Source organism: Pipistrellus hanaki (genome assembly GCF_964339955.1).
Source record: "Pipistrellus hanaki genome assembly, chromosome: 7".
Lineage (NCBI taxonomy): Eukaryota > Metazoa > Chordata > Mammalia > Chiroptera > Vespertilionidae > Pipistrellus > Pipistrellus hanaki.
Window position 1 is genome coordinate 18,596,463 of NC_140509.1, and position 15,951 is coordinate 18,612,413.

The window sequence follows — 15,951 nt, forward strand, 5'->3', positions numbered from 1 at the left end:
TTGCCAAGTTGAATTTCAAGTCTCAAGTCTCTTCATTTGTGTGTGGCCCTTCTTCAGAACCTGAACCATGAATTGGAACTCTTTCTATGTGGGCCGTGAAAGAGATTCCTATAAATAAAATGTATTGCCTGACACTTTTGCTCTGAGGTTGAGTCATGGGTTCAATTCCTGGTGAGGGCACTTGCCCAGGTTTTGGGCCTGATGCCCAGTAGGAGGCATGCAGGAGGCAGCTGATCCATGTTTCTCATTGATGTTTCTCTCTCCCACTTCTGTCAAAAATCAATAAAAACATATTAAAAAATAATAAGGTATTATAGTTTAATTTTAAAAGTTTTATTCAATTATAGGTTTTTTTTTTTAACAAAATAAAGAAAATTCAATGTTAATGAAAATGTTAACGTTCGTATTCCCATATTTTGTGTGTTTTTTTGTTTGTTTTGTTTTTTGTAGAGAGAAAGGCTAATAATAATTTAACACACAATGACTGTAGCAATTATCACATGTTATATGTTAATCCTTATAACAACTCTTTGAACTAAGCACTATTATTATATCTGTTTTAGAAGGAGGTCCACTGAGGTGCAGAAGGATTAAGAACTTTCCAAGGCCATATACAAAGTGGTGACAGATGTTACTTACTTCACAGAATTGAAAATTGCTAGCTCCAGAGTCTATATTCTAAGCACTACTTGATATTTTGTGAAGTTGCAAATAGCATTGAGGATTTAAGTAGACTGTTTGGTTGAGTACATGCATGGGAGTATGGTATACATGTGAATGCTACTCTTTATGTAATTACAGTGAAATAAAGGTTGAGAACTAACCTAAATCCCGGAAAGGGTAGGTGGCAATACCAATATCAACATTTCTCAATCTTGCTTTTCTCACATTTCATCAGCAAATTCATTAACCACTGCTTTGTATACTATGTAAATGATCATTTTTATCCTGTGTATTATGCTTTTCATTCAGTTTACTGAGGCTGACCTTGGTTCATGTTAAAAGACATTAATCATGTCTATATGATACTATATAGTACATTTTGGGACAAAAAGTGTACTAATTTTCTATTCGATTTAATCTAACAATGAATGGGAACTGCGAAAGAGAGAAATAGTCACAATACAAATATATGTGATATGCTTTGATATAAAGCAATAAAATGAGAGAGTATCATATTGTTTATATTGTTTCCATGATGCATCAACTAATATTCTGCTAAATCCATGTTACCCACATTTCCTCTCTTCTTTTCCAGAGACTTTTGCTTAGCAAGTATTTGGATTATTCTCTTAGATTTATGGGAACCATCAGGTTATACTAGTTTCCCTATGGGATCTCAACTCCTTCCAGAACTGTTCCTTGACTAGCTCAAACTACATTGATTTATACCTCAGTACTTGTTGACTAGAGTTCTACTACTTCTATTATTGGTCAATTTCCCTTGTAGGACAGTTTTGTCTTCCTCTTTGAATGCTGAGTTCCTTCAGGGAAGGAACTTTTTGTGCCATCAACCTTGTCTCCCTATCAGTTCTATGCCAAGTATTGTTATTTCCATAGGTACTGCTCCCACCAGGAGGAAAAGACATAGTTTATCGAGATCAGCAAATAAACAAAAAACAAGAATATTAAATTGTCACATAGAAACATACTTTAAAAACGGGAAAAAAGACTTAGTATTTTTATTCCATGGTAAAAAACCAATACCACTTTATTTAAGGGGAATCAAACACAGCAAGTCACCTATTTTCAACCCATAGAAGATAATATCCTGTTTTTGAGAGCTCATCATTGGAAATCTGTTACCCCTTGTTCTTCAAGTCTGCATCCTTTAAGAAAAGACTAACACAAGCAGAGCTTGCTTTTGCAAGTCCCAAAACATTTAAAAATCCCCCATGAATTATTTACCTGGCAGCCCCAATCAGCAATGTACCTGACAGACTCCCTAGCCGAAATGAAAGTGCACTGAGTAAAGGAGCCCAGGGAGGCTGGCCGCCTCCCACTGTGAGGTTATAGACAGAACTAAGTCAGCACACATTATATGTCAGCACTAACATCAGAAGGAATCAGATCCTTTGATCTCGGACCTCCATAGGAAGCTTAGATCTCAGACAAATTAGATAAAAAATGAATTTATAGCAGATATGTGTCCTAAGGCACTCATTCAGCAGAATGTTTGGGTTTTAGGGAAGGAAGAATATTGAGTATCAAAACATATGAATTGGCATGCCTCCTTTCCACCTCCGCCTTGATGAGTTCCCATTAAAATGGAAAGATAAAGTTTCAAATTGCCTTCTATGCCTCTTAGAGTCCCATGGTTTTGCTCAAGTTTTGGGGAAATGGCAACAAACGTGGGAACATATATCCCGTCTCCATGAAAAGAAGGACTTGGTGATTTGGAGGTCTTCTATGTTTACCCACAGTCAGCTATCCTGACCCTCTTCTTTCTGTCTTCCAAAACTTTCTTGGGCAACAAATACACGCTGTGCCTGTGTTGTTTAATTTGTGTGGGTATTTGTTACTGTCTTCTTTTGCAATGGAAACATTAGCAATAGCTGTCTCCTCAGTCCCTATCCTACATCCACTGTTCATATTTTCCCAGCCCATTCTGTGTGCTGTACTCAGTGTTGGATGATCTGGATTCAGTACACAAGCCCAATATAATCACCTGAACCTTAGAACCTTAAAACAATCTAAAGCAGAGAGATGGACTGCTGATAAACCAACATAATTAAAGAATGTAAAAGGTTGTGGGTTCGATCCCTGGTTGGGGCTGTGTAGGGGAAGCAACTGATGGATGTTTCTAACCCCTCTCTCTCTCTCTCTCTCTCTCTCTCTCTCTCTCTCTCTCCCTCTCCCTTTCTCTCTCTCTCTTTCTCTCTCCCCTCCTCCCCACTTTTTCCTCTCTTTTTAGAAATCAATGAAAGCATATCCCTGGATGAAGATTATAAAAAAAAGGAAAATAATGTACTACAACTTTGATTCTCATTTGACAATAATGGCAACACCCCTACCCACTTATTGAAGAAGGTCTATGCAATGGTTAACAAATAATATTAAAGTATTCATTATAATTTATTAATTGATAAATATTAATTAATTAATAGCATATTATTTCTTAAGACTTTTCCAGGTTATTTGATCAAATGAAACAATTATCATTTATATTTTAGTAAGCAGTGCCTGACAACTCAGGAAGGTATGAAAATTTTAAAAAGTGAAAGAATGAAAATACCTTTGGTTTCACATTATATCATAATTTCTATTTTGATTTCTATTTTATTGTTTTTATAATACTCTAGCAATGGAAATGTTTTTATAAACCTAATTTAACTCATTAATCGATCTAGAGTTTACTTTGGTATATTTTTTGAAGCATAAATTTAGATTGATAAATGTTCTAAATAGTCAAACTTCCTAGCTCTAAATATAGTCTAATGCTTCTGCTTTTCTTTATTTTTATCTCCTTGATCCTTTATTACATTTTTGGATCTTTTATTTATATCTATATCTAATTGAGGTTATTTCCACTAAGGTCCTCATATTTCCTTGTGTCAGTATCATACTGTCTTAAGAATAGTAACATAAATATGATCTCTGGTCGAGCTATCCTTTCCCATTGCCATAAAATCCATTTCTTATTAAAAAAAAATAACTATGTATCATTATTTTTATATTTTCTGAAGAATTTTATATTCATCTTATGTTATTCTACTCTGTATAATAAAATAACTAAAACTATGATAAACCAAAGTTAACTGAAGAATAACAGGTTTTTGTAATATTAGTCAATCTAATTAGAAATATGCTATAATTCCCTATGAATTCTAGTATTTTCTTTAAATTATTCAATATAATATAGTTTATTTTTTAATAAGTCTAATATATCTCTTGTCAAGTGTTTTTGTTTTCCAAGACAGCATGTTCTTTGGTTATTATTATGTATTTCATTCTGTTTTATAACTGTATATGAATGATTTATACAATGTTATTTTGCACAGATTGGCATTATCTATAATAATAAAAGGGTAATATGCTAATTAGAGTAGATGTCATTCCAGAAGTCATTCTGGATGAAGCCAGGGATGGAGGGAAGCCCGGGCCCAGGTGCCAGAGGGAAGCTGGTGTCCGCAGCCGGGAGAAGGAAGGCCTTCTCTTGCATGAATTTTGTACATCAGGCCTCTAGTACTTGAATAAGTTACTCAACTTATTTATAATTTACAACAGTTAATTATTAAGTTTTTTAAGTTAATATTAAATAATTATACCATCTGCAAGTCAGCATGTGTTTTATCCAACATTGTCTCTTGATTTTGCTGTACAATCTGACTGCATATTTTAGCATCCCATCAAGCATGTTATATTGTTATGGTAAGAGTGAATCGTGTTTATCCTTGTTTAAGGAGAAATTCTTCTAATATTCCAATGTTTAATGAGATATTGAATCTTGGTTGTAAATAGCATTGGAACTCTCCATCTTATTTAGCAGGCAGGCTCTTATTCCTGGTTGCTTTCAAACAGTTTTCTTAAGGAATTAAGTGCTAGATTTTAGTCATGTTTTTACATTAGGAAATGTTTACGTTTTTATTATGTAACATGGACATGCTACTTACTAATAACTTTCAAATATAATTTTACTTTCTGGGAACTTACGACAATTTCTAGTCCTGAAATGTTTTGTTTTTCCCTGACTCCATCTTGAAGCCTTCCCTCTCCTCCCCACTCCCTGTGGTTTCCATAGATTTGTACTTGCAAAAGGACACTGATAGTCCTTCATATTTTACATTCACAAAACATAACATAGTCAGTCAACAGGACTCTAAAATGGTAGAGATGAATTTCTGAAGTTAATGATGCCATTCTTATATTTGTTTTCCCATTCCCATTGATTTCACACACACATATATTTACAATATATAAAAATAATACATATATATTTTATATTTTATTTTTTTATATTTTATATTTTATAAAGGATCAGTAGCCAAAGATCAGTGTATGATTTGGAGAAGGCAGCCCTGAGGTAAGCAGCAGTATCTTCCTGCAAAGACAAAGGTAAAAATGGTGGCAAGGAAGCTGTGGCATGAAACTAAGGCAACCAGCAGAAAGCAGTGCCAGGAAGCAAGAAGTCACGGTTTTCCCATTGTTAGGATGCAAAATATGTGCAATCACTATTCTGTTATTAATTTTGTGACCCTGAATAAACTTTTTATATCTCTTTTAGAAAAGATAAGGTTTTCTTTTTTTCCCCAGCAGTTGAAAGAACTGCTGGAATTTCATTTCTATTTGTATCATTCACTTAACAGTAGTCATGAGTAGTCTATATTGTAACTTCCTATGGTAAAAGTGCTTTGGGGATTAGAAAAGATACAGAATTTATAGGATAGGTTCTGGACAAGATGAACAGGTGTTAAGTGAACAAGAGGAAAGTGTTATAAAAGTTGACAGAAAAGGACTATCCCTTTTACATAAGAGAATTTGAAAAAGAGAAAAAAAAATTTGACCCGTGATTGAAAGGAATGGACCATATTAGATATGTGGATAGATATGGTGTTAGAATAATAGACCATTGCTAATATTGTTGAGTGAATAATGAAGATGTCAATTTTGAAACTGGAAGGCCTATGTTGTGTTTGGGGTATACTCTCCTGGAGGGAGACGCGATAGGGTGTGGCGGTGTGGACATCAAGGAGTGTACTAACTGAGACTGAACTAAAGATATACCCATGAACTGGAGTACGGAAGACAAAAAGCAGACATGGCAAAGGTGGAATTGATAAAACTTGGCAAGTAAAGGCATGCAGTGGTAAAGGAATAACTAAGCCTTAAAGATAATTCTAAGGTGTTAGCCAAGGAGATTTGGGGGCCCTTCACCAAATTAGGAGAATAGGGAACTGTTGAGAAGGAATGATGTGGACAAAGCAAAGCTGACTCCCCTCCTGGCATTTCTGTAAACCTGAGTTTGTGCAAACCAGACAACCAAAGCTCTTAGCAGATGAGGTGACACAGTGTGGTATGGTTTAGGAGCTAGAGGAACTAAACATGTAACTTTGAATAATGATATTCTTTCTCTCTTTTGGTATTTTCTCTTACCTTTAAGTTCTTCAAATACACCTTGCTGTTGTGATTGCATTATACTTAATCATTTTTGCTCAGAATTCTTTTTTCATTTTCCCTAAAATATTATGCTTGTGTCCCAACAATATTTCAAGCTAATAAAGGACTGAGGACCTGATATCACAGCTTTGTAGCTGCATGGAGAGGACCTTATAAAGTACTAAATAAATATCAGGAGGTAGGTAAATACTTACATAATATTTATTGGTTGATAAAATCTAATTGCACCCACTAAGTCATTCCAGCAGTCTCTCATCCAAATGTTACAAAGATGATTAATAGCTTTTGCCAGTGTTTCTCAACCGTGGCATTATTGACAATTTTAAGTCTAGTGATCTTAATTGTGTATGTGGTTCTGTTCATTGTACAATGTTTACAGTATCCCCGATATCATTGGATGTCAGTAGTAACCCCTTCCCGCAAGCTGTGACACAAAAATGTCTTCAGACATTGCAAATGTCCTCTGAAGGTAGAATGACCAACTGCCCTAATTTGTCTGGGACTGAGGAAGTACTTGGGACACAAAACTTTGAAGGTTAAAACTAAGAAAGTTCTGAAAACCAGAGTGTGTTTGCCAGTCTACTTGGGGAACAAAATTGCCCCTCACTAAGGACCACTGACCTGGGGGAACAGAGAGCCATCTATGTACAATGAATTGCAAAAATCTTAAGTACTGCTGTGGAGGCACACCTTTACAATGCTTGGAACCCACAGAGAAAATATTCATTTTCATTGAGATGAAAAGGATTGGGGCAGGAGGCATTTCAGGTGGTGCATAAAAGTTTGAGTAGGCTTTAACAGGTGAAGACAAACAATGCAATTGGAAGCAATTGTGCAAACAAAAGGGTGGGAAGGTCTTAGACCAGTGGTCAGCAAACTGCAGCTCTGTTGACTAATGAGTTTGCCACCCACTGTGTTAGACAAGTCCCTGGATGAGTGAGCTAGTGTGGTGAGTATAAGCTGGGGGCAGGAAGGTGAAATCCAAACTAAGATTCAGAAGACAGGACAGAGTCAGGTCTTGAAGGCCTTTTAGTCCTAAATAACAGTTTAAAACAACAATAAATAACACCTATACTATACCAAACTTTTTCTGCATTCCTTACTGAGTTTGACTCACTTCATCGGTACAACAACCCTAAATGTAGACAGTATTGTGTCAACTTTACAGATGAGAAAACTGAAGGGCACAGAGTGGCTAGCTGACTTGTTTGAGGTCACAAAGTAAGTCAACTAGAGAGTCAGGATGAAACCCAGTTCATCTGACTCCTGAGTTTCATGTCCTGAATTGTCACATTCTCCTGTCTCTCCAATCCACTGTGGAAACTCATGAAATCTGAATAGCAGAGTGACAAGAGCAAATGTGAATTTTAAAAGCCGGCTCAGATGGCTCTGTAATGTCAAAAACCTGGTTGGTGACAGTAAAGTATGAGGGATATATGCTTTACTCCCTTCTTTCCCCATGGCAGCTCTCTAGCTCCCTGTAGATTGCATCCGTACAATTCTTGGTAGAAGCCATAACATGGTGAGTTTACAATCTAAATCTACTGGAAATAATTAGCGGAAATAATTCCATCCGCTAAAAAATTTTAGAGCTATAGCAATGCTTAATGAATGCAAAGTGTTTATGAGAGAAATAGCCAGTTACTTTATTAGCAAATGCTGAAAGTTTAAAAACACAGAGGGAAAAGGGACACTAAGTGCTATGGAAATAATGAAATAACACCGAATTTATTTAAAGCTAGCGATAATTAGGTATTATGTAGCTGGTAATAATTTTCAAAGAAAAGCAGGAGATGCCTCATTACTTGCCTTGGAAACAAAGCTCTTTAGATTTGGACAAACCTTAAAAGACGAGGAAAAATCTGCTATGATCCCCAGGGGAGGATTCATACAACACATCTTTCTATTTTTAACTCAGATGCCTTAATAAAATGGCCTCTCTGACACTCCCATCTCTTCCATCTCAACCCTTCCACAGAAGCCCTGTCCCTTGTCTCATTCCAGATAATTTATTAATAAGCCACCACATAAAAAATGTTCCCTAATAAAACACCCAGGCATTGTGGACTGTCTAATGTAGTTAATTTCAGCAGGGCAACTGAGATTCATGTAGAGATGGCCATATTAGATTAGGGGAGAGATTAGCATCACTGTTGCCATTCCCTGAAGAATGCAGCTAAATACGCAATCCTTCATTCACAGATCTGAGTTCAGATGATCATTTTGAAATACCCGTCCTGAATTTGCATGCAATAATACAGACTTCCAGAAGCCAAAGTTAAAGCTGTAGTAGATGGAATCTAGAAAGAAATTATCTTCTCTCTGTCTCCATTCTTCTCACCCCCACTCCCCTAACTGCTCCCCCTCCACCTTTTGGGGCAGGTCCAGGAGCTGGAGTATAACTGACTAATTTGTTAGAAAATAAAAATAACCTCATTTTCTCCGTGGGAAAAAATACAAACAGATACAAACAGACAAACAAACTGACACACACACACACACACACACACTGGAATTCATTAAACTAGTTAGATTGAGGCAGGCAACATTGGACTGCTATTGTTTGGTTAAGCGTGCACTCAGAACCATTAAAAATCATATTTCTTTTCAAGCAGAAAACATCATGATAATTGGCTATTACTTAGAAAAAATAGAAATATTCCCTTTAGAGCATATGTTTTAAAATGTTTCAGATCCATGGACATTATATGAATATTTTTTATACACCACATCCACACTTGGCAAATCTGTTTTGTGATATGTCCACTATCTTTCTCTTTTCTTTATCCTTAGAAGAACAAAAACAAAACATTGGCTTGAGGCAAATACCTATCTTTTGTCTGCTTGGCACCAATCTAATGGCAATTTAACAATATACCAAGCAAAATCATTTGGTGTAGTGTACAATGTAAGCAGATAATCCATTTTGCTAAAAAGAACAACTAAGCAACAGAGCAGAACTTGACAAAGCTGACTCATTTCTTGAGGGTTCTATATCCAATCTAATTTGCATAGTTGGTATTTGGCAGCTACACTCTCTTCTGTCCCAAATTCAATACTGTTGCCAAACTGGCGGCTTTGCAATAGCTAAGGGAAAGATTATATGCCTTGACTCTGGTGCTGCCTTTCTCTGTGTAACGAATTCAAATGGTAGGCCAATAATCTTTTACTAAGTAAGAAAATATAAGTATCAAATGTAATAATTGGTTAATAGATGAGTGATCAGCTATACTTGCAGATTCCTATGCTGGAGTATAATTTCTTTGAGAAGTAACAAACACTGAAAAAAGGGCTACATGCTAAGTTCATTCAGAAACTGACAGCCAAGGGGAGAGAAAGGCTATGGATCATCCACACTTTGTGTCTCTGGTGGGGAGCATCCCATTGTCCAAGCTTACCTTCTCCCACTACGGGGTCTTCTTTTCCAGTCTCTACCTGTGATCCTTGGTGTTTAGATGAGACATAGACATGATTCTTTTGGTCATTAACCTGGGATGCAGAAGTATCTTCACTCTTTATTTCTAAATTAATGAGAAAGAAAGTGTGTGTTTCTTTTTGTTTTTCAGAATAAAATAACATTTTATTTGTAAATGGGCCCTAAGTATTAAGATATTTCCCTTGGATGCCCCCCAAAATGATTGTGAAATAAATGCAATAGAGCGCATATAATAAATCCAGAGAAGTAAATAAACAAAACCCCATACCCTGACTACCAACTTTAAGGTATAAAACTGTACTGTCCAAAACCATAGCTGGCTACTGAATACCTTAAATGTGACTAGTTCACATTGAGGTGTGCTGTAAATGTACAATATATACCTAATTTTGAAAACAAAAGTAAAATAAATAACATTTTCATATTTATTACATGTTGGAATAAATTTTTATACATTGGGTTAAGTGGCTTCTAGAAAATTACATTATGTGCCTCACATTTGAGACTCAGGTTTTCTTTTTATTACTAATATTTTTAACCTTTTATTTTGAAATAATTATAGATTCACAAGAAGTTGCAAAGAAACAGGGAGAACAATTTTATTTTTATTCTAAAGTGTTAATTTTGACAATTTGAAAAGTACAGGAAAATATAAAGAGCTGATTACTGTATACCCCCGCCCCATAAAGTTCCTCCTGAGAGAGAAAGTCAAAATGGACAACGCATGGTGAAACTACTAGGAGATTCACTATTATATTCAGTGTTACATTTTTCAATAGAAATTAGGAGTCTGTGTTCACATAGGACAATAAGAGAATTTAATACAGAGAAATGTGCCCATAGATATTGAAATGTTCAAAGAACAAAAAAGAGGACATTGGGGTAACTGATATGTTAGTAACTGTAGAAAGAAGCTTCCTCTAGACCTAGGGGTACAAAAGAGAAAAAATGGGGTGAACAGAGCTTAGTGTAGGTCCCTTCAAGGCTGGTAGGTTTAGCTATAAAAGGGAGGATGAGAATTAAATTATGACACAGTCACATGAGATTAAAAATTATGACAGATCTTTGCTTTCAAACAAGAAAGCAATACACACAAACACAATGAACCTTAGATTTGAAAACAAAGCCCAAAACTTGGGGTTCAAAATATCACTGGCACCTACACAGGTTGAGGAGATCTTATTCTTCCTACGAAAGACCAGGAATCCTAAAATTTCCTAGTAGTTTGCCCAGACCCATCATGGCAAAGAGAGAGGTAGAGATGTCAGGCTGAAGCTGGTTCGAAATAGTGAATCTTCTAGTAATGCCACCATGCTTTGTCCATCTTGACTTTCTCTCTTTGCCTCGCCTCATTTTGCCTCTATATATACTCACATGTGTCCCTTCGGTTTCCTATTATTTCCTAGTATCACAAGGGTTTCATCCACTCATTTGTTGGGAGTTTAGGGTGGGTAGAATAAGGGATTTGCTTTTCTTTTTAAAAATATATTTTATTGATTTTTACAAAGAGGAAGAGAGAGAGAAAGAGAGTTAGAAACATCAATGAGAGAAAATCATCCATCTGCTGCCTCTTGCACACCACCCACCGGGGACGTGCCCTCAATCAAGGTACATGCCCTTGACCGGAATCGAACCTGGGACCTTTCAGTCCACAGGCCGACGCTCTATCCACTGAGCCAAACCGGTCTCGGCAAGGGATTTGCTTTTCTTTCTCCCACATTTTAAGAACAAATGAAGACTGAAAGAAGCCCCTTTTACAGAACTTTTTTTCCTCAGTTATTTTTCCATATCTTTAGTAAAAGAGAGAGAGGGAGAGAGAGAGAGGATTATGGGAAAATGTCTAAGAACATATTTTCTGTGTTCCTAGAGAAAACAAAAATAAAACACTAAGCACTCTCTTCCCTCTCTTGAAGGAGAAGAGGGCATTCCTCTTCCCAGACTTTGAGCTCACCTTTTGGAGAGTTACCTGGGCACTGGAGCATAGAGTTTCGGAGAATAAGATCTGGAACCACACTGCCTGGCTTCTTCCTGACTGTGGACCATGGGGTAAGTTACTTAGCCTTCCTTGGCCTCATTCTCCACCTCCATAATATAGACATAATATTTGGCATCTATTTTATAGCGCTGTTGTGAATATTAGATACATTCATGTATCTAAAGTACTTAGAGCCTGGTCTATAGCAAGTGCTCAATAAATTTGAAATTTTATTAGTATTGTTATTATTATTTAAGATTAGGCAATTCTGCCGAAAACCGGTTTGGCTCAGTGGTAGAGCGTCGGTCTGTGGACTGAAAGGTCCCAGGTTTGATTCCAGTTAAGGGCATGTACATTGGTTGCGGGCACATCCCCAGTAGGGGGTGTGCAAGAGACAGCTGGTCGATGTTTCTCTCTCATCGACGTTTCTAGCTCTCTATCTCTCTCCCTTCCTCTCTGTAAAAAATCAATAAAATATATATTTTTTAAAAAGATTAGGCAATTCTTATCTTTACTGTATGAATTAAACAATTTAGCTACATGTAGCTTAATTTGTTGCAAAAATTCATAAATATTTTTCTTTGGGGGAAGTAAAAGAAAGGTTAATATGTTATACATAATGGCATTTTTCCTCAAATATTTTCATTAAAAAAAAAAAACACCAAAAAACTACATACTTCTGCTTTTGCTTTTCTTAAACCAACAGCACACCAGACAACACAGAGCCAGCCATGAGACCACTGAGCACAGGGAGGCAGACAGGATGATGGTCGACTTCTCTGATCTAGTCACAGGTAAGATGGCGAATGGCCTGGATCGAGTCGTAAAATTGACTCCTGTAAAGGGGGAAAAAAAAGGTCTCAATAATAACTGTGCTAATAAAATATTGTGAGAAAATTGCTTACAACACTTAGTAGTTTTAATAAATATATATTTAATTAAATGACTAATTAAATGAGGAAATAAATGAACCTAAAATTAATTCAAGATTTGTATTGCTAAAGAAATATAAGAATTCAATCCAACGATAATGCACAATTGTTCTAATTTGTCCAACATTGATGAGAAATTCTTCCAATTCTCCCCTTTCATTCTGTCTTACCTTCCCCACCAATGGAAAATTTCAGTTTCATTCTTATGTTCCATTGATTAAAACAGAAATGCTCTGAGTTCTATAATGTGTGAAACTACTTGCTGTGACATATGTATTTTATTTAAAATATGGCACCCTCTTACTACAGAGTCCAGAGAACTTCAAAAGTCAAGAGAACTGCAAATTTTGTTATCTGAAAACTGGGGGTAGAGCATGGTAGCTGAGCCACTTGACTAAGAAAGATGGAACAAAATGGGTGACTCTATAGAGTGAATCTTTCTAAGAATTCATCTCAAACTTATAATAGACTGAACATTTTGACTGCTTACTTCATTATTATTTGAAAAAAAGCATAAAAATCTTTAAAAAAGCAACCACACATCTTGTCTATATACACATAAAAATCTGTACACAAATATTTATAACACATCTATTCACAATCACCCAAACCCAGAAACAATCCAAATGTTCTTCAACAGGGGGATGAAAAAATCAACTGTGGTTTATCCAGATGATTAAATATTACTCAGCCAAAAAGAGAAAAAGAAAAAGAAGGAAGGATAAATGAAGGAAGAGAGAAAAAAGGAGGAAGAGGAGGAGGACAAGGAAGATAAAGAGAAGAAAGGAAGGATGGGAGGAGAGAGAGAGAGAGAGAGAGAGAGAGAGAGAGAGAGAGAGAGAGAGGGAGAGAAAGAGAGAGAGAGAATGAGTATGAATGAAAGAAAAAAACTGTTAAAATGTGAAACCACTGGGATGAACATCAAAGGCATTATACTGAGTAAGAAAAGCCCATATCTGAATGGTAGGTACACATTGAATGATTCCATTTAGATGACATTCTAGAAAAGCTAAAACTATAGTGATGGAGACGAGATCAGTGGTTGCCAGGGATTAGTGTTAGTGGGAGGAGAGGATGTGAGTGTGAGGACAGAGGAAAGCATAAGAAATATCTTTTAAAGGATATTTTCTGTATCCTGATGGGGTGATTACATGAGTTTATACATGTATTTAAATTCATAAAAATATATACCAAAAAAAAGATAAATTTCATTGTATATTATAATAAGTATGAAAATTTTAAGTTTGTCAATAATTTGGAAGATGATAAATAAGTTTATTATCTTAAGTGTGGGGAGAGTTTCATTGGAATATACATTCATTAAAAATTATCAAGCCCTGGCCGGTTTGGCTCAGTGGATAGAGCATCAGCCTGTGGACTGAAGGGTCCCAGGTTCCATTCCAGTCAAGGGCATGTACCTGGGTTGTGGGAACATCCCCATTAGGGGGTGTGCAGGAGGCAGCTGATCAATGTTTCTCTCTCATTGATGTTTCTAGCTCTCTATCCCTCTCCCTTCCTCTCTGTACAAAAATCAATAAAATATTTTAAAAAATATATCAAATGGCATGCTTTAAGTATGAGTAGTTTATTATGTCAATTTTAGTTCACAAAAATAAAATATTTAGAAAAAAATATTGCCTGCCCAACTGGTGTGGCTCAGTTATTAAGCATCAACCTATAAACCCGGAATTCAGGGTTTGATTCCTGGAAGTCAGGACACATGCCAGGGTTGAGGGCTCATTCTCTAGTAAGGGGCATGCAGAAAGCAGCCAATCACTGATTCTCTCTCATCGTTAATGTTTCTATCTCTTTCTCTCCCTCTCTCTTCCTCTTTGAAACCAATTAAAAAACAAAACCAAACCAAAAAACCTTGCCTAAGAACACAAGTTAGTTATAGTTGGCATTTTAAAAGTAGTTCATTCAAAATAAACAAATCAATCCAAAATCTGCTTTCATCTGAATCACTTTGACAATAATAATTTTTATTTTCTCTAGTCAGGGAAACACCATGTTTTTCTTTGCTGTGCTTTTCTTGGGTTGAACCTGACAATTTGATTGACAGCCATGGTCAGATCTTTAGTATCTTGACTCCTGGCTGACTCAGTCCCAAAGCTACCATAACCAAATAAGCTAGACATGGTTCTACTTAAGACAAACTTGGCTTGTTTCTTATCAATTAGTTTCTTTATATGGGTATCTGAATAAAATAAATCCAGCCCAGATTTAGGGGCTATGTTTTACTAGGGATTTGCAGAAGTAAAAACAAAATTCCTCATTCTTTTATCCATTTTCCAATGATTGCTCAGTGATTATTTTCTTTGCTCAGTGAGTAAGTTATTGTTCTCATTCTTAAAGTATTTACAAGCTAGTAAATGAAATTAGATACACATACAAATGTTTATAATAAAAAGACAGAATGTGACACATGCCACCAGAATAATGTAAATTTGATTGCTTTGGAAGGATATTTTGCATTGATATGATCAGAAGAAGCAAACTAGAAGAGAGTATCTAAGTGGGAATTTGAAGGTTGAGCAAATGAAGACAGAACGAAGAAAAGATCAACTGATATTTAAGAAATTAATGCTGCAAAATACTGGGAATTAATGCTCAAAAGAATCTGAGACAAAATTTGCTGGGCATTAAATGTCCGTCAAAAGGCCCGTGACTGTATTCTGAAGGCAATGAAGTTTATAGAAGGAAAAATTCTGAGGGTCTGAAGTCAGGGAGACCTGTTTATATGCCTAGAGCAGTCAATGGGTCTAAGATTGCAGACCACCAGTTTTCAAATATTTTCAGCAGCAGAAATGAAATTATATACACATACAAATGTTTATAATAAAAAGACATATTTTTTAAAAATGCAATCTTAGACATAATCTCAATATACTTCCTTGTTCATAAATATTTGTGCCTATGGGGTGTGATGTTTCACTACACCCTGAGACTATAACACATCTCATTAGGATTCCTGTGTCTTTTGGAACTTACATTCTAATGGGGGCACAGAGCCCACAAACAGTAGACAAACAAGCAAATCCAGGGATACTCTGATGCCAGGTAGTGGTAGATGCCACGAGGACTCAAGTGAGGTTGGAAGACAGAATGACGAGGTGGGAGCAGGGTGGGGGATGGTGCTGTAGAGTACATGGTGCAGAAAAGCCTCTTTGAGGAGGCGTCAGTGGGAAGAAACCTGAGTGAAATGATGATAAGCCATGTGAATTTCTGGAGCAAGGGTATTTCAGGCGTGGAAATGGCAACTGCAATAGAGTTTTTCTGGACTGATGGCAGAAAGCATTCTTGGTTCTCTTACCTCTTCCCAGCACAGAAGCCCCTGGGAATCCCCTAAGAACTTCATGGCTCCAAGAAACGGTTAGGAAATCCAGAGCCTAGACCTTGGTAATGACAGTGAATGTGGAAAGCCTGCGTGGGAAGTTAGTAATATAAACTTACAAAAACCTTCTCTCTGAATGATGTCCTAATAGGGGTGT

At 36.2% G+C, this 15,951-nt stretch overlaps 1 protein-coding gene across 1 annotated transcript in view; it reads right to left on the reverse strand.

Annotated features, from left to right (window-relative positions):
- PKHD1 (PKHD1 ciliary IPT domain containing fibrocystin/polyductin) overlaps positions 1-15,951 on the reverse strand; it is a gene marked incomplete at its 5' end in the record, with an annotated part of 385,387 nt that overhangs the window by 4,905 nt on the left and 364,531 nt on the right. The window contains 2 exons of the mRNA XM_084889432.1: positions 9,516-9,638; positions 12,206-12,364. Coding sequence (XP_084745558.1) covers positions 9,516-9,638; positions 12,206-12,364 — 282 coding nt within the window. The remainder of the gene's footprint in view (positions 1-9,515; positions 9,639-12,205; positions 12,365-15,951) is intronic.